This window comes from Rissa tridactyla, chromosome 6, assembly GCF_028500815.1.
Source record: "Rissa tridactyla isolate bRisTri1 chromosome 6, bRisTri1.patW.cur.20221130, whole genome shotgun sequence".
In the NCBI taxonomy this organism is placed as follows: domain Eukaryota; kingdom Metazoa; phylum Chordata; class Aves; order Charadriiformes; family Laridae; genus Rissa; species Rissa tridactyla.
This window is the reverse complement of record NC_071471.1, coordinates 36,945,040-36,963,769: the sequence shown is the minus strand read 5'-3', so window position 1 is coordinate 36,963,769 and position 18,730 is coordinate 36,945,040. Positions and strand designations below refer to the sequence as shown.

At 47.4% G+C, this 18,730-nt stretch overlaps 1 protein-coding gene across 1 annotated transcript in view; it reads left to right on the top strand.

Annotated features, from left to right (window-relative positions):
* COL13A1 (collagen type XIII alpha 1 chain) overlaps nt 1-18,730 on the top strand; it is a 73,415-nt gene that overhangs the window by 32,821 nt on the left and 21,864 nt on the right. The window contains exons 20-36 of the mRNA XM_054204938.1: nt 441-467; nt 1,103-1,165; nt 3,164-3,217; nt 4,264-4,350; nt 5,055-5,108; nt 5,296-5,340; nt 5,966-6,034; nt 6,574-6,597; nt 7,412-7,465; nt 8,018-8,062; nt 8,400-8,552; nt 9,375-9,473; nt 10,077-10,130; nt 10,954-10,995; nt 11,509-11,535; nt 13,452-13,532; nt 16,480-16,515. Coding sequence (XP_054060913.1) covers nt 441-467; nt 1,103-1,165; nt 3,164-3,217; nt 4,264-4,350; nt 5,055-5,108; nt 5,296-5,340; nt 5,966-6,034; nt 6,574-6,597; nt 7,412-7,465; nt 8,018-8,062; nt 8,400-8,552; nt 9,375-9,473; nt 10,077-10,130; nt 10,954-10,995; nt 11,509-11,535; nt 13,452-13,532; nt 16,480-16,515 — 1,014 coding nt within the window. The remainder of the gene's footprint in view (nt 1-440; nt 468-1,102; nt 1,166-3,163; nt 3,218-4,263; nt 4,351-5,054; nt 5,109-5,295; nt 5,341-5,965; nt 6,035-6,573; nt 6,598-7,411; nt 7,466-8,017; nt 8,063-8,399; nt 8,553-9,374; nt 9,474-10,076; nt 10,131-10,953; nt 10,996-11,508; nt 11,536-13,451; nt 13,533-16,479; nt 16,516-18,730) is intronic.

Genomic DNA, 18,730 nt, shown 5'->3' with positions numbered 1-18,730 from the left:
AGGGTTTTCCTCCTTGATGCCATATTAATGCCGTATCAACACAGGCCTCCTCCAAGCCCCGGTTGCAACTGCAGCCTTGCTCTGCTCCTGGGTGCATGGAGCTAGGAGTAGGGAAACTTCTTAATGCCAGCAGATGAGTCTTATTATGCTCTTTTGTATCTGGTAAACCTTCTCTTGGAATGCTGCAAGGTGGTTCCTCAGTTTCATAAAAGCCTCTTGTCTGAGGCTTGCTGGTTTCTTACAGCGGCCTAGAAGCTGGCTAATGAAGGTAAAACAGCTTCAGGCACAAATAACAATATGCATTTAAAGCATCCTCATCCCCTTATTTACAAGCCCAAGGCCTTCATAGATGAATGTTCCTTCCTCCACTCTGACAGCTCTAGGAGGTTTTGTACTCTCTCCTGGTTTTTCACTTTATTTTCCTGTCTCTTCTTCACCAGGGCGAGCCCGGGACTCCAGGAGAAAAGGTACTCTCAGAAGGCTTTGCTCTGAGCCTGCACTTCTGGTTGGTTTGTTGGTTTGTGTATTTTTTTTTCCCCCTCCCAAAGCAGCTGAGGGAGCTGAAGAACAGCTCTGCACTTCCCGGTGCCCAAATCCAGCCCCTAATGGCATGTGCCAGTGTAAGCAAAATGGTAGTAGCATACAGTGATGCCGAGTGGGACCACACTGCACAGAGATGCCTGCCCTCCTGCTCGTGACTGTGGGGATGGGAATATCCTCCAGCTGCCTTCCTCCTTTTCTCCCATTGCACAAATTATGCACAACACGTTTTGCTTAGCAAGTATGTTTCCCTTCCCTTGTCCCCTTCTGCCTCCCAGTAATTCTGTGTCCACCAGCAGTCTTCCCATGTTGCTGCAGGGAGCTGTTGTGTCATGCACCACGTGAGCTGCCCTGCAGCGTCTCCCCTGTCTGTGTAGTGTGACCTGGTTTGAGTTCCTGTGGTGGGCAAGGTACAAAAATACCCCATCACTCTCCATCACTAAGCAGCCGGCTTGGTTTCTGAACAGCTGGCTCCTCCTGTTTGAGGCTCACTGGATTATGTTACAGCGTGCGACAGCCATATAACAGACACGTTCTTCTGTCTCTTTTCTTCCCCATGAAGGGAGATCCCGGAGTCCCAGGGAGGATGGGTCCCCCAGGTTTGCCAGGGAAGAGGGGGCAGCGGGTAGGACATTGCGTGTTTGGGCTTGGTGTCCTGGCAGTGCTGTGCTGTGTTCCTTGCAAGTGGGAGCTGGCGGGAGCCTACTTTGCCTTGCGTTGTCCTGCTTGTGGGGTATTATGTGTCCTTTTCTGGCCCTAGCCCCCCTTGATGAAGTGTGTTTGCGTGGTCCTGCTTGCAGGAGGTGGGGGGCTGGTGGCAGGCAGGGCAGCACAAGAGTGAGTCTTGTGGGAATGATTAAGGACAGGGCTGCATCTTTTGACTCCAGAAATAACGCCCTAAACAAGGATTCCCTCCTCAAGAAGTTTGCTTCCCTACACCACTGTTCAGGCAGCACAGGATGTTTTCAGTAGCCCTTATGGGCGTGGGTATTGAAAACTACTCCTTGAATGAAAAGTAAGATGCCAAAAGCGGAGCAGGGCAGAATCGGGGATTTACAGATGCCTGGGGCAGGATTAGAGATTTTATCCTCACAAGAACCCTGAAGGCCAACCCTTTTCTTTGGGCATGAGGTCCTGCAAATGTTTTCCTTCTTTCCAGGGAGAAAAGCATTAATTTGCAGCAGCACTGTGCATGCTTTGGCAGGGAAGGAAAACTGGGTGGGGGCCTTACAGGTGTCTAGAGGCCTAATTACCGTAGAGAAAGCAGTCACTGCACTCTAGAATTGCCTAAAAAAAATAAGATTGCTGCTAGTTAATTATTTTCCATGGAATCACCAGTGCATGTCTGTTCTTAGAGCGTTGATGCAAGTCCCCTGCATGTCAGACGTGTGCCCTTGAGCTCCGACAAGAGCTGGTGTGCAGCACCAGCCTCTGCAGGCAACAGCATGGCACCAAGAGGAGCTCTTTGCTAGCCTTGTTGAGCCGGTGTGCTGCTGTTGTGGAGAGACCTAGGCAGATGCTGGGGGGAAGAGGTTTTGAATTGTTCTTTGTGATCTGTACAAGTTGTTAAGTCTTGGAGGTGTGAGGATAGCAGGTAAGAACACACCTTTTTGTGATGATGCGTTTGAAACATCTCTTGATACCACTCGATACTGGCAAAATGCAGGCTTCCAAACAGTACACTGGAGCTGGAAACCATGGGTTTAGCAGCTGGATGGAATGGACTGAATAGAATTAAACATCAATGTAAAGGCCACTAATTGAGCCCCGATATTCAAAAGATGACCCAGATGTCATGGGGAACTAAGCAAAGTCACTTCACCGAGTGAATGCTGGGTGCTGGATGCCTTCCGTTGCTCACTGCCCTGTGGCAGCCTCCATACTCCTCGGCCTGCTCTTCAGGCATCATATCAGGGGTTTTACACCATCATCTTCTGTCTTTGCCATTTTTGCCACTCCTCTTTTCACTGCTTTTCACCACCAGTATGCGTCACAGAGCTTGGCTGTTAACTGAGACACTGTGCTGTTTTGTTTGGTTTTTTTTACGAGCATGATGAGACTGGGATTTGGAGTTAGGGAAGAGGAGCAGGAAACATCCCTTGGGAGAGGTGTGGGAATATTGGCTGTGAGATCTTTGCCAAAGCAAAGCACTGTAATTCACAGAGTAATGAGGAGGTGTGAAAACTGGGATAGACTGAAGCAGTAGACAATTCCTGTGAAAACTGCTGAACTCTATCAGGGCACAGAGAAAGTCCTGCACTTCAAATAAAATTTGCCCGGGGCAACAACTTCTCTTGGATATGTGGAATGGGGAGAGCCTGTGCTGAAGGACTCATGGGGAAAAAGGGTTTAGCAGACCAGAGCGGTAAGGAAGATGCACGGGGGGATCCTGGATCCCTTTCCCACTTGCCTTCCTTTGGACAGAAATAGCAATGATGTGCTGAGATAGTCAAAAGGACAGGAGAAAACATTCACTGGCCTGAGCAGGTACTGCTGGAGGATGCCTTGTCTATGCCTAAAACAAAATCCCCTGGGGAAGGGAAAGAGGGTTTGAAACCAGAAGCAGCTCAATCTTTAGCTGCTTCTCCAGGACAGAGCCTGACCATGACTTTTTTACCAACAGGGTGAGAAGGGACGAACTGGTGACCCTGGGCTTCCTGGACTCCCTGGCACGAAGGTTTGCATCTTCTCTCATTTTTGGGGGGGGACCACTCTCATCCCCTTTCCCTCCTCCCTCCTGTGCCAGCTGTGCACTCTTAGGTCACTGTCGCAGCGTACAGCAGTGTGTTCTGCAGAGCTAAACTGGATCTCAACCCCAGCCAGGGATGTGATAGGATCACACAAAGTGCCTTCATGCAGTGAGGGCAAGGCTGTGGTCCTGGGAACATGACCACGGAATCCTGTTCCCCTTTAAAAGCATGACCTCAGATGTAACGTGGCATTTTAGCCTCCCTCCTGCTCCAAGATCCACATGTGAGGAGGAGACGGGCTTTTTGGGAGCTGCACTGCAGTGCTCTGGGTTGGGAGAGTAGCCTTGTGCTCAGAGAGACCCAGGGCAGGTCAGCTAAAGCTAAGCTCTGAAATTGGCTTTTTCTCTGTGCTCCTCGGAATCATACCTTTCAGGTCAGACTTTCACAGGGTGCTTTTCCTTTGGGAAAGGGGACAGTGCACTGGATGACAGTGGCCATTCTGGGAAAGGACGAGGGCGTAATGGCAACTCGGTGCAAGCAAAGCTTTCCTGTTACTGTCTTTGTATCTGCTCTGCGCAAACGATGTCGTCTGCAGGGCTGACTATCTGGCTGTTGACTACAGCTCCAGGGGGACACATACCAAAAAAAGCCATCATCAGGTGGTTTTATCAGCTCAATTTCAACAGTAGAAGAAAACAATTGTGTTCAAACTGAAGGCTAGGGGATGAGGTCTGTCCGCAGGCAGCTTTATATGGCCCTGGGGAATAAAGGCTGAGCAGCAGCACTGCAGCCGAAGGGATGATGATAGCTGGGACTGCTGGCAGGGCTCTAGGTGGAGGCCCCAGGCAGAATTATATTGGCCTGGTTCCTGGACAGCTGGTGGCTCTGGAGCAGTGATGTTTCTGGGTTACCAAGAGGCCAGCTGATGGACCTTGCCTTGGGCTCTGTCTCTCTAAGTCAACATTATGGCAAGTAAAATTAAGGAGATGGAGAGACTGAACTGTGACATGTGGCTTTTTCTTCCTTGCAACAGGGAGAGAAAGGAAATGCTGAGAATGCCCTGGTGGGAGGTAAAGGAGAACCTGGCCCTCCTGGTCTGCCTGGACCCCCTGGACCAAAGGTGAGCGGTTTTTTGGTTTTTTTTTTTTTTTTACTTCAGTGAGCTGTGTGTTATGAGGGATTGTGCCCAGCACAAGGTGTGTAGGAAGGGGCAAAGGTTGCATTCATCTGTGCCCACTTCTGATTACCTGCTGAAGCGATATCAGGTTCTGCAGAGTGTTTTAGTTTTGTTGTTATAAATGCTGAAGGTGAGAGAATTGGTAAACTGTGTTTCTGGGAGTAAAATACCCTTCTTGTGCTCAAATAACTCCCCTTTAGGTTCTGTAAGAAACCAGTTGCTCAGAATCAACGACAGCCTCTAGTCGCTGTGGTACCCGAGACAGGACTCCAAGCCCTCCAAGTTTCTTCTCCCCTTCCTCTTCTACCTCCTCAAGGTGCAGCACTTTTGCCCGTTGGCAAAAGACACCAAGAACACTTAAATCTGAGGTCCTGTCTCAGATGTACTTGGAACAACCCTCCTGTGCACTTACTTTTTGTCTGAATTGGGTGCTTTCCTTCATGCTGAATACTCCCTCCGCACTGAGTAGAAGAGAAGGGCACTTGGTGTGAAACCATGCCAGGAAATTTGGCTTACCTGAGAAGATGTGGGCATGGCAGGGGCGCTGGCTGGTGCAGTTCTTCCTCCTGGAAAGGCAAAGCCAGCAGTGAAGTCACAGCCCTGCCACACAACACAAACCCATCCTTTTCCCTTTTTCTTTCTTTCAGGGAGAAGCTGGTGACATTGGCCGGCCTGGTGCTGCGGGGTCACAGGGGGAAAAGGTACAGAGTGCTTCTGCACAACCCCGCTCCAGGTTCAGTAGCTGCAAATTTTTTCCTACATGCACAAAACTTATCTGAAAAGGAGCATTTTAAAACTGAGCTGCCTAGTCCCAGACCGTTTCAGAGGACTGGAGTTTGAGCAAGTGAAAGGATAAGCTTTGCTAACGGCATGTTCTTCTTGTTACAGGGGGAACCTGGTTCACCAGGAGACCAGGGACCCATGGGCCCAAGGGTAGGTGTCCCTTCACTAACACTTGAAGAGTTTTGGCCCTTCAAAGGGGCCAGTGGGACCACACTGACAGTCTAGATTGGGACGCTGCTTTCTTGACATGTTCTCACTGTTACTAAAAGTGCTTATAGCTGGGCAATGGCTAAGTTTGAGACAGGCCATTTTCACCACTCCATACCCTCATCAGAAGATACCGCCTTCCAAGCCAAGTCTTCCAAGCCACCTCAGGATGAATGCTTGGCTCATTCATAGGAGGAGGTGGGTTCGGACATCCCAGTCTGAACTCCAGCTGACCTTGGCATGTCAGCAAAGGGTAGGAGGAGAGTGTTTGCTGCATGCCCAAGTCTGACAATCAGTCAGATGATCTAGTTCCTGGATTCTGGCCTCAACTTGACCACTTACCAGACCCGGCAGCTTTGATGGTCTGGTGATCTAGGCTTGTCTGGCTACACTTTGGTAGTGTTTGCTCTATCAAATGTGCTTTCAAGAGCATTGTTCAATAAATGGAAAACTGGAGGCGCAGGGAACAGGCCCCTCTGAGACCCCCTTTTCAGGGTGAACCACAGCTCTGAGTAGCCCATGGGAAGGGCAATCCCCAAGCACTGTCTAAAGACCTGATATTTTGCAGGGCCCCAAGGGAGAGCCTGGGAAGGATGAGATGATGGACTACGACGGTAATATCAGTGAAGCTCTCCAGGTGAGCAACTGCCTTCCTCTCCCATGAGGTGACTGCTGCTTGCTTTACTGTTTCCCAGGGGATGCACAAAACCAGGAACAATGTAGATCTGTTTCCTCAGCAGTAGCAGCAAAAGGAAGTACTTCATTGTTCCATGGTTTGGTAAATACTTGTGTGTCTTGTTTAGCTGATATGTTAACACTGGTGGACATAGAGGTCATGTGAAGCCTGTCAGGAGTGGCCCATGACTTGGAGTAGATGGTGAATAAAAGGACTGCAAAGCTTCCTTGGAGGTGTGCACTGATAGTCTGCAGTGAGCGAGTGGCTGTGCCCAGCTCTGGGTTAGCCTGGGTTCTACTTGAAAAAAAGAGGAAATCGTAGAATAACAGCACCGTGGGACTCAGAGCTGTGGTTTTTGCTTTTGTTCATTTTGTAGGCTCCTTGCTCGTTGTCCCAGCGTTACATTAGTGGAGAACAAAACACCTCCAGGAAAAAGCTTCATTTTCAAATGGCTGTTTTCCTTTTTTTTGATTTTTTTTTTGTTTTTACTTTTTTTCTAGGAAATACGAACTTTGGCCTTGATGGTGAGTTCCTAACTTTGCTGTGTGGTTTTAAGCAAGTGGGCATATGTTCATCCTGAGCAGATGGCCTGGCAATTTAGGTGCAGCTAAAACATTTGGCCTTTGCTGTTGGGAGCTAAAGTTGGGGCAGGTGACAGCTGAAGGAACAGCTCATCTTGCCTTCTGATCGTGACACTTGAATTCTAATCAAGCCCTTTATTTCTCTGCTTTAGGAGGTAATACACGCTGCTCAGAAGGGGCAGGGAAGAGCAAGGGGGGCTGACTGAAGCAGAGAAAAAGGAGGCCTTGAGTGCCTTGCTTGAAAGCTGATACTGGCAGTCTGTGGTGGATACTTTCTGTGATGGGGGGGGAGGACATGTTTTCACCATTGATAAGCATAACTTGACATTACAGTGCTGTACAAAACCAATCATTTAAAGAAGCAGTGACTACAAGCCCTTTGAAGACAAAGAGAGGCAAAGTAGTTCTTTTGAGCCAAAATAAAGGGAAAAGTGCCCCTGTATTTTGCTTCTCAGGATAAGAAACCTGATCAGGAAAAAAGATGGATTTTTAAAATGCAGTATGACAGGGCAGCACAAAATGGGTATAAGTAGCATTACTTGCTAGGCCAAACTGCTCCCTAGGTCTCCTTAGAGTGGTAACTGTCGAGAGTGATCAGGAAATCTGCTCAAAATACTAGTGCTCTTTTGCTCTGCTTAAGTTGTGCTTGGGATCTAAGTAGTCCACTGTTTCCTATGATCTCTGTTCTAATAATTATTTCAAAATGTTAAAATAAAAGCCCTGACGATAATCTGAAAATGAGTTTTTCTTTTTTTAGGGACCCCCAGGGCTTCCAGGTGTGGCTGGACCTCCAGGGCCACCAGGACAGAAGGTATTTGCTCAGTTCGGCACTTGCAGAGCTAAGGGAAACACAGCAGCGGTCCAGGCAGAATTCTCCACACGCCCCACACCACCCCCACCACGACAACCCTCTCCAATGCTCCTATTCTCCCTGTGCAGCACCATCAGACTGTCCTGCTGGCCTCTACCACTCCTCCTCATGTACAATATCCTGAAAATATCTTTTCCCACAATGATAATGTCTTATCTGAAAGATGAAGGATCCTTTCTACTTGCCCTCCCCTTTAGGAAGCAGCTTATGGGAACTGATCTCTGTGCAGGGATTGTGTTTGTTGGGGACCATGTTACAGCACTGGGGCTGTGAACTATCAGTCAGGACAAACAAGACTGGTGAAATTCTTAGGAAATCACAATGTACTGTTTCAGCAGGGGTTTCCATGTTTTTTTTTTCCCCTGAGACCATTAGTTACCAGAGTCCCTGCAGACTATTTCTGTAATGCCCACCCTTCATCATCACGGTGCCATGCAGAAGGAGTCAGAGTAGCTGCTTTCAAACTGCCAAAGTAACAATTTTGTGTTTTAGGGTGAAATTGGCTTGCCAGGTCCTCCAGGCCATGATGGAGAAAAGGTAAGACACGGTGCCTCTGTGGATTGCTCTTTCCTTCAGTGAGCTTATCTGGAGTTAGTATGTTCCATCTCCGTCACTGACATTGCACAGTTGATTTCCCACAGGGCAAAAAAAGTATTTTGCTCCACAAAAATGAGTACTAATGGTTTATCAAAGTCCTAACTTATAAGGAGTGGCTAGGATGGTGTAGCAAATCTGCTTTTTCATGTCCTCAAATGGCATTACTGTGAATGAGAGGATGAGCAGTGAAAGAGGGTCTGGGCCAGGGAGTTGTTCTGCAGGAGTAACCTTACTCTTATCTGTAAACGTTTCACTCTGTTGCATGAATTTCTTTTAGGGACCACGCGGCAAACCTGGAGAAATGGGCCCGCCTGGCCCTCATGGACTGCCAGGAAAGGATGGACCACCTGGAATAAAGGGAGAGCCAGGTCATATCGGGGTCACAGGAGAAAAGGGTGATAAAGGAGATCCAGGACAAGCTGGCTCGCCGGTAAGTAAACTGAAGCCTCTCAGAGCCCTGCTGGCTCTCCAGGTTATGGGTCAAGGCCCTGGGACTTCTCAGATACCTCAAAGCTCCCCCGCTGAGGTGGGTGCTGGAGGCACCTCATTGCTGCTGTATGAAGTGTACCAATACAGAAGCAAGGCCTTGGCTCCCTGGCAGATGTGTTGTCCATCTTGCTGGAGCAGCTGTCCCCAGCTGCCTGCCTTGCCGTCCGGGCACTGTGTCGCTTCCTCAGCTTGCTGCCTGGCGTGTTGCTTAAGCTGAAATGCCGCTGTGAGCAAGTAGGCTTGACTGTGAGCAAGGCAGCTGAGGTACCAGCACACACGCCCTCTACAACCCCTTACATCCCTGCCGCTAACTGGGGCAGAGTGCCTGTCTCCCAGCTTCAGTCTGTCACAACTTCTGTGTCCCCAGCACTAGTCAAGAGGGGTTTATGCAATGAGTTTTTGCCTCTCTGCAAGATTACTAGGATAAAACTCTTGCTGTCACAACAGCTGGCTATTGGGGAGCGATTTCTAGCACCGACTCCAGCAAACTGCATATCTGTGAGCAGAACTTGGAGGCAGGAAAGCAGTCCCCATCCCTGCTCTCGGGACTGGCACATCCACAACAACAGGAGGATGTTCAGGCACTTGCATGTCCAGTTTTTAGTACTAGTGAAGCCCTGGTTTCCCCTGGGCACCTGGTGGTTGCCTGGGGTTTTCAGTGTTCTTGGGATGACCAGAGCCAGTCTCAGCTCTTGCAATGATGTCTCATATGCCTGCCTGACTTAGCCTTGCAAAAAATCCACAAATCTTTCTTGATCTGTAGGGTCTTGATGGCCCCACTGGAGAGAAAGGTGAACAAGGTGACCAAGGGATGCCAGGACCGTCAGGATTGCCAGGTCCCATTGGACTTCCAGGACTGACAGTAAGAACGAAAAAGACAGGCTGCTCTTTCCCGCTTGGCAAAGACAAAACAGCATAGAGCAATGCACAAGGGTTCATTTCCCAAAGCGCTGATATCTCAGGAGCCTCAGGCCTCTGCCCCTTAGACCTAGGTGTTTGGGTGTCGCCAGATGTCCATCAGGTCTCCAGCAGCAGACAGAGGGCCAGCTGGGCATCTGCTCCTGTTGCTGCCTGAAGGTGCTGGCTCTGGCAGCTGCCCGCAGAGCCTGCGCGGCTATGCCAGCCCGGTTTGCTGGCAGCACGGCACCATTGCTGACCCCCTTGCTGTGCCCCCTCCCTCAGAGGCTGTAGTGCAGCAGAGAGGTGTCAGGCGGCTGTTGGGGAAAGGCAAATAAAGCTCTGTGGCACTCCCCTTGCACAGCCATGAGATACTGCTCCTGGAGGCCTCCCTCTCTGTAGGGTGTCTGCTCTGGAAGCAGAAGTGCACGAGAGCTGCAGGTGAGCTGTTTGTGAAATACACTGTATGTTTGTGCTCCCTCTTTGGGGAGCTGCTGGTTCACAGATGGCTTCTGATGGAGTGAGACTCCAGAGTACAGCTGATGGTGACAGGGTCTGTTGTGTGCAGGGAGAGAAGGGTGAGCCTGGGGAGCACGGTGACAAAGGAAATCCAGGAGAATCGGTAGGTCACCTTCCTCGCTTTCCTTCTGCAATCTCGGCAGTAAGGGAGGGATGATCTGGCAGCAGTGCTGCTGAAAACCAGCACATCCCACCCTCTTATGACACACTGCTCATTGAGTACAGCAAGCTTCATCTTGTGGGACTGAATTGCCAACCAGCTCTAGCTCCTGATGCCCTACTTTTCCCCTACACAAGAACAATCTAGCTCATGACAAGCAATCAATAATGAATGCCTAGGGAAGAACAGAAGATCATGGGAAGCGTAACAAATGTTTTCCTTGGCATTTGTGGTAAAGGGATTTCCTTAACAATACCTGTGTGTTTCTACACGTATATATTTTTCAATAGATTTTGGCTTCGTGAACTTGTCTGTTCTCCCCTCAGAGCTCACCCCTAGCTTTTGTACTGCCCTGCAGCAAGGAGTCTCACAGGCTATCAATACACCCTTCTGCATGTGTGGAGCCAGCCGCCTTCTTTCCTGTCTCTTGAAAAAGCTGTTAGCTGTTGACCTTGTGCCTCCTTGCAGGAACAATGGTAGAGTAGTGGAAGTGGACCTTTTTCTGTAGAGAAAAAAAATCACTGCTCTCCTTCCTCCTAAATCTCTGTAACTGCTGCGTAACCCTCCCCAGAGTCTTGTTGCTGCTTCTTAGCCACTCTGTCCTGGATTGCTGCCACTTCCTAACATAGTCCTTAAGGGGAATCCAGGTTTCTAAGTCTGGTAGAGCTCAACTGTACCCTCTACCCTGCCTCCCCTCTGAGCAGTTCCCCCTCACCTGCTGAGGGCAGCAGATTATGACAGTGACTTCTCTTGTATTGCTTTCTAGATATCTGGCCCTCCCGGACCCCAAGGCCCACCAGGACCTCCAGTAAGTTTTGAGTGATTCACCTGAGGAGCAAGGCACTGGGAATGAGGATAGAGCGTGAAGTGGCTGGGGAGGATTCTGGGTGGAGAAAACAGACGGAAACACTGCAGTGTTGAAACAGGAACATGCTTAGAATCGCTTCTAAAACCACACCCCAGGGTAGGTCAGAGCTATGATGGGCTGGATAGGAAAAGAGAGAAGGTTATGTTAGTCTGAGATGAAAGGGAAGACAGTCACAAGAGGGGATGGACAGGATTAAAGAGATCAACTGCAAAATGGTCTTAATAGCGAGCCTGGCCCTTTGCCAGATTGTTCTTGGCAAAAGCCTCCTCATTACCAGATGAGAACGGTACATGAAGTGCCCTTTACACAAATAAAGAGGCCTCTGGGCTAAGCGTTTGTGCCCTCTGTGTGTCAGAAAGCAAAAGCTCTATGCTGCACACTGAACGGGAATACCTGTATTTTAAAGCACATCCTTAAACATTACTCATATTTTGTCTCTCATCCCAAATACAGGGTCTTCAGGGCCTCCCAGGACCAAAGGTAAGGCTGTAAAACTTTACTATCCTGAAATTCTACCAGGCTGGTCCGGGTGCAAGAATTTTTCAGTAACAACTTTCTAGCTTGCAAATGTTGTTTTCCACCTTGGTAAGAGGAAAATACTTCTGAGTATTTTCTTGAAGGAAATGGATTAGCAGCTCTCATTTTAGGACTCATTTAGCTCTCATTTAGCTCTCATTCATTGTCCCCAGTTTTCACCCAGAGAAGTGGGAAGCCACTGGCCCTTGGAAGTCTTCCCATGAGAACATATTTGAATTCTTTGTCTGAAAAGTTGAAGGTCTGTACCGCTGGATGGACAGCCTATCGTACAGTGTTAATTAACTCAGCTCTAGCTTAAAATTAGCCAGGTTCTATACCCTTTAAATTACGCTTTAAAGCCATTCAAGAACTTCACTGTTCTTGGAGATTAGAAGCTTTCTAATCTCCGTCTAAATATGTTTATGCTCAGCCTGCACCATTGGTTTGCCTGCCATTAAACAGTACCTGGACAAAAAAATATTTGAGTGGAAATGTTCAAGGAGAGCTATGTTTTTCCTCTGAGATTCTCGGAAAAGATTGGAAAATGTGAAAAGTGTCTTAATTCTTCTGGTTATGCTGAGTATTTGGCTACCAGCGCTATTTGGGTGTTAAATGGGGTGGTATATTTATCCTGATTCATCTTTTCTCCAGGTGTTGATTACAGATAGAGTTATCTGTCTTGCTTGTCTGTAACTCACTAGCCACTCCTATCAAACGTCTGGGAAACTTCCATGAGGTGCAGTTGTCTTTGGAATATGTGCCAACCAAATGCAGATGAAAGTCTCGCACAGCACAGGCTGGATTATAGGCAGGGGAAGTACTGCACCAGTGTCTCCTTGAAGAGAGGAGCCATGTAGGCTTAATTAGCAGGTGCACTGAGATGTCCAAGTGTGGAAGCTTTTGTTCCATCCCTGCAATCTGTCTTTTTGTAATGAAGCTTTCAGTAGTGGTGAGGAAGAGCATTTTATACCCTTTGCAGACATGTCAGAAATAAATAACTCTTCCAGGTATGTGCTCGAGTCAAATAGTACTGTAGGGCAGTGACACGTAGCTGCATGGAAGCCGGAGGGCTGGTAGAGAGCGCCAGCAATGTGCTGTCCTACAATTGTAGAAGAGTACGGCAAGCAGGCTTACTGTTTCTGGGCAAACTTGGTTCTTCTGACGCTTCTCTTTCAAAGTGCAACCAAGAGAGTGTTTTAAAATGCCTTATGAATAGGAGTGGGTGGGGAAAAAAGCTTTGGGTTGCACTTTGAATTTATGAAAAGAATATTTTGTTTAACACTACTTTGTAGTTTATTATACTATAGTATTATAATATAGAATTTATATATATAGTATTATCATATAGAATTTTAAAAATACCATTGGAAAAGGAATGATGATTTTTTTTTCCCGAATTTTGAAACTGATGCCTCTGCATTTACAAAAATCTGTCATAAAATGTTTCAGTATGACTTTGTTTTTTCAAAGCTTACAGACACTTGTCTTTCACTCCCAATGAACCCACATCTTAAAATGTAAAACCACCCTATTGTATAACTTCTGGTTACTTATATTTACCTGACGCTCCCTGCAATAGCAGGGAGAGCAACACAGAAGTGAGCTCAGCTCCCTTTTTACCATCTTCACCCGCTGGGCCTGAATCTCCTCTTACTGCCATTGATGCGAAACAAGTGACCTCACACAGAGGCCATTTGACTGATACCAGTTGTCTTAAGATTGGGCTGAGAATGGGGCTAAAGCATTGCTCTGCTGCCTCTTGTATTCTCTCTGCTGCCTCTTGTATTCTCTCTGCTGCTTCGGTGCGCTCCGAGGGGAGGAATGTTTGTTATATAAGTGGTGTTACGGTGGGTTTATTTTCTGCTCCATCCTTCCTTTAGGGGGAAGCAGGGATTGATGGAATGAAAGGAGAGAAGGGTGCCCAGGGTGAAAAAGGAGACAGAGGGCCACTGGGATTACCTGTAAGTATCCGGGAAGCAAGCAGCACTTTATGAGCCAAATTTATATCAGCTGTAAAAAGATCCCTCAATAGGAGACGCATGCAGAAATTTGATATGTAAAGTCAAAGAAAAAGATGATCTATAAATAACTGTGCCTTTACGTTTTAAACTTAAAAGGCTCAATTTCTGTACGGAGCCTTCATCTTTTAGATCTGTTAAACAGATCAGTGATCACTTTAATTCTTCCTGCTTCTGGTAGGAATGGGAAAAATAAGCAGTAGTTTTCCTGTGGGTTCTTTGCACTTCAGGGCAATGGGGCAAGACCAGAAACAGAATTCAAAAAGATGTGGAAAAGGAAATACCTTCCCAGCTATTTGTCACCTGGGCCAGACGTTGTACAAAAGCTTGGTGGTTCACTAGGCAATACTTTACTATCACTTCTGCAATGGAATCTGTGCTTTCCCTGACAGGGTAGAAGCCTCTGTATTCCCTGCTGTATGTGAGCTCGGTCACCCTGGACTACTGTCAGTGCACTGCTAACAGTAGAATTACAAGGCAGAATTACAAAGAAGTTACAAGCGCTTTAGATAAGAACCTGAAGGCTTTGTGAAGCTCTTAGCTCAAATCTGCTAAAAGCCTCTTCACCCGCTGTCTGAGCTGACAGCCGATAATGAAATTGTGTTAACTCAGTCCCATCCAGTTGCTCCGCCAGCCCCCAAGCTCTCTCCTCTTAAAAAGCACTGGTGGCAGAGCACACCCTCTCCCTTTGCTGAACCTACTGCCTGGAAACAAGCACTGCAAAGTGCATCTTGTGTACTGTGTGACTTTGGCCTGTGTTTGATCACCCAGATCCCTTGTCTCTGGCTGAAATGTGTGTGTCTTCGTTTGTAAAATGTTTTCCTCTTTTAGTTGTGCTGTATAGCAGTTACCTTCTAGGGCCTGGATGCTTCTCATCTAACTCTAGGCACTCGAGTGAGCTCATCATGAGGGTATTCACAGTGGCTCCATGCAGAACCAGTAGGGAGAAAGCAATGCTTTCAGAAGGCTCAAATGCAAAGATTGTACCTCAGTGAAGCAGTGAGAAGTAAAAACCCAGTCCCCATTTTGCCCTGAGGAATGCAAATAGAAGCTTTCTGCGTAAACAGTTAGTCCTTCAAGTCTGTGTGGTATCAGAATAGGGGAAGGAGGTCCTTGTGACAGGCTGAGCAGAAGATGCCCCAGCAATTATCCTGACAAGCTTATCAGTGTGGCAGGGAATATGCTATCTGGCTCTGCTACAGCAATGAGCCCCATGAGAAACCAGGGTCCCTTGGCTTTTCACATCATATCATCACATATCAAGAAAGATATGGACGTGCTGGAACGTGTCCAGAGAAGGGCCACGAGGATGATCAGAGGGCTGGAGAGAGTTGGGGTTGTTCAATCTGGAGAAGAGAAGGCTCCGAGGAGACCTTACTGTGGCCTACCAGTATCTTAAAGGGGCTACAAGAAAGCTGGTGAGGGACTTTTTGGGATGTTGGGTAATGGTAGGACTAGAGGGAATGGATTAAAACTAGAGATGGGACGATTCAGACTGGACGTTAGGAAGAAGTTCTTCACCATGAGGGTGGTGAGACACTGGAACAGGTTTCCCAGAGAGGTGGTGGAAGCCCCATCCCTGGAAGTTTTTAAGGCCAGGCTGGATGGGGCTCTGAGCAACCTGATCTAGTGGGACGTGTCCCTGCCCAGGGCAGGGGGTTGGAACTAGATGATCTTTAAGGTCCCTTCCAACCCTGACAATTCTATGATCACTCCTCCTGAGCTGTGGAGAGGGAAAGGCTGGCTCAGAAGTGCCCTCTTAGAAATGTTTTGTGTTTGGAGCAGCAATATCAGCTGGCCCACTAGGAAGCACAGTTACTGAGCTGTTAGTAAGATAACAGAGATATTGTGGACCTTGTATCCCTCCTCAGAGCTACCTGTAACCCTCTTCATAAGCTTTTCCATGCCTGATACAGTGTATTTTCAGCCTGTCAAAATTAATGCAGTGCCAAACAGGTACTGAAATATTTCAAAGACGGATTCTGTAAAATCCCACAGCTGGATCTGCTGCCTTTTCATATGTGACTTAGGGCTTGACATCATGCCAGAACCTTCAGCACGCTTCAGCACTGATTGTCTGCAGTAGCCTTGGGCTTCTCTGTATGGCCGACAAGCTGAGGAATTTGTCATGCTCCGGTGAAGGAAAACGCAGTATTTGGTACTTATATTCTACCAAAGCTTTCTCTCCTGGCCACCGTTAAGAGATATGACACTGGCCTAGATGGGCCTTGGGCAGAGCCACTGCTAGGTCTTATGAATGAGGAAATTCAGGGCAAGAGCCAAGCGCACAGAAAAGTGCCATTTCATCTCAATCTGGTGTAAATCTGCACTGGTGACACAGGAAGATGAGCCACCTGTTTTACAAGCCTCCAAACAACTGGATGTAGAGTGGAGCAATCTTGCAGCTGACTAAGTGTGCACCTAGAGGACTTGAGTTTCTCGGTAGGAACTTGAACGGCTGATGGCTCTGCACTGCTTGTAAATGCCTCCCTGACCACAGGCCTTTGAGCCTTCTGTCTCATCTGTGTTGCCCAGCCTGCCACAAAGGCAATGCATGATCCAAATCCACTGTTGCATTGCACTTTTCATCACCTGTCACAGAAGAGCTTCTTCCTCAGGGGTTTTCTTCACGGCACTGAGAGGGAAACTTGTATTCTTAAGGGGATCTGAAAATTACAGGTTGACAATATATATGTATTCAGTGTTTCTATGTTTTTGTTGGTTTGCTTGTAAGTACCATCACCTGTCCTTGAGATCTTAATTTTTGTTTATTGCAAGCATATGTTTGTCTCAAGTCACTGCTTCACTCACCTCTCCCCTCCCCTCTCCTTTCCCCCTCACCCTCCTCCCCTCTCGCCTTGTTTTTGTTAACCCTCCCCAATCTGTTCAGGGTGCTTCAGGTTTAGACGGCAGGCCTGGACCACCGGTGAGTTCCGTTTCTCCATTACCCTACGTTACTCCTCCCCAGTATCATGATTTGTCTCGTCTCTTCCACCAGAGTCTTGTTTACACTAGGAATAACCACCTTTTCTCCAAAGCAGGCTTGGGCAGGGGGCGGAGGGTGGTTAAACTTAGACTGTGAAGTGACGCCACGTGCTTGTCTTTTTTTGATGCTATAAATCTGTCTGGATCCTGGGATTACAGCCCACTTGTTCCACTTTATCTCAATAACAAGATGAACGAAACCTCTGCATGGTTCCATGATGCTCTGTTCTCCTGTCCTCTTTATTGTGAGGGGTCTCTATCCTGTTGTTCTCCATGGTAGCCTTGCTTGCCACCTTGTCATGACAGTAGCTCTACAGTTTTGTCTTGGGCATAATAATGCCGGTGTGTTTTGTCCTGTGAGCAAAATGCTTTGTGCGTTGTTTTCACACATGGCGTATAAGGCTCGGTTGCCATGGGTTGCAGGTATGCTTACAGGTATCTCTCTATAGCCTGGTAAGCATCTTGGCACAAGGAGAATTTACATCTAAAAGACCTTCTGCAAGCAGGACTAGCCCTTCACCTCTCAGCAGCAGAATGCCATGCACCTTCAGCAGCTCCGCACATGCCTTCCCTAGTCCCAGATACCTGGGGGTGGTGGGGTGTGTTCCGGTCTGGTATATACATCTGAGAGGTAGCGACATCTAATAGCGGAGCAGGATGATGCAAGATTCCCACCTCTTGTTGCTAACTTGCTGTGAGATGTGAAGGAAATAAACTCCTTGTGCCTAAGTTTCTCAATCTGTTGAATTCAGAATGAGACAAGTAATGCTAACCTGGTTCTGCAAACCATTCTGCTATCCTTGGCTAAAAGCTGTTAAATAAGGGACAAAGATTTTTAATACCTCCCGGGGAAATCATGTATCACCCATGTACAATCCATTTGCTATTTAAAAAGAAAAAGCAATTTCTCCTCCTCAGCATAACTGGAAATAATTCAGCTGCTCTAACTTCTGAACAGAATCTGAATGGCAGTTTACACACTCACTTGTTTTGGGAAATTGTGGATTTAATTTTATAAACGTGCAGGTGAGCTATCAGTGTATTTCATGGCACTAAATGATCTTAAAATGACGCATATATGCAGGCAATTAAGATTTCCATGATGTGTACTCCTGTGCCTGAACCTAAGGAGAGCCTGATTTTTCTCACTTCCTTCACTGCGTTGAAGTCGTGTGCTGCATGGACTACTTCTCCACTTAAATTCTGCAGATCTTAACTTGTCTGAAAAGCCCTCCTGATCCACATGACTCATTCTGCTCACATCGGAGGCGTTACTTCCATAACTAAGGATTGCAAGCTCACGTTAAAAAGTGCAATACCCTTTTCCTTAAGGCTGTTGGAAAAAGATTTCCCTATTCAAGAAGCTTCCTCCTTTGTCCTTCCTAGAAGGCAGGTAGTGGGCCTCAAAATTATCCTTGTATCAAGGCTCCATGAAGGAATAGCTAAATGGTTCTTGCTAATCTAAAAGTATGTGATGTAGGGTTAGGAAGGCAAATGGCTTGTCTCTACTATCTAGTTTGCAGTGTGCAGTACACCCACCTAATTTGAAGGCTATACTTTTATCTAAACTGCAGAATGTGTTCTGGGAGAGTGCTATGAGACCCTCCAACAGGGTCCACAACAAGTTCAAGGAGTCTATACAGAGTTGAAAGTGCTTGAATCTTCTTCTTAGCCAGGACTATTGCCTAACTGCTGTATTGGCCGCATTAAAGATAAGCTTTGATGGGGTGACTTTCCCAAAGCCCAAGCAAGTCTCAGCAGCACAGGGAATTAAGTTTGGTATGCTAGTCGGAGATGGCCCCTGTGTCAAAGGGTTAGCAAAAAGACTGGGTTTTCCTGTTCGCGTGATTGAGAGCCTGGTAGAGTGACATAAATGGCAAAAAGGGAACAAAGGGACGGGGACAGGGACTGAATGATCCCCCTCTTAGTTTGCATCTGTGTCTGTGCAGCATTCCTCTCTGCAGCATGGCGTCTTTCAACTTGCATGACTGACTGGCTGCCTGCCACCGAGTAACCACACTCTTTCATTTTTGCTCAACTTGACTGACGCCAGGGGGAAAAAAGAAAAGAAGCAAATAAAGAAAAGAAAACTGCTTATGCTATATCTAAATAGCCTTTATTCTGCTACAGCTTTCAGCCTTGTCTGATATAAACTA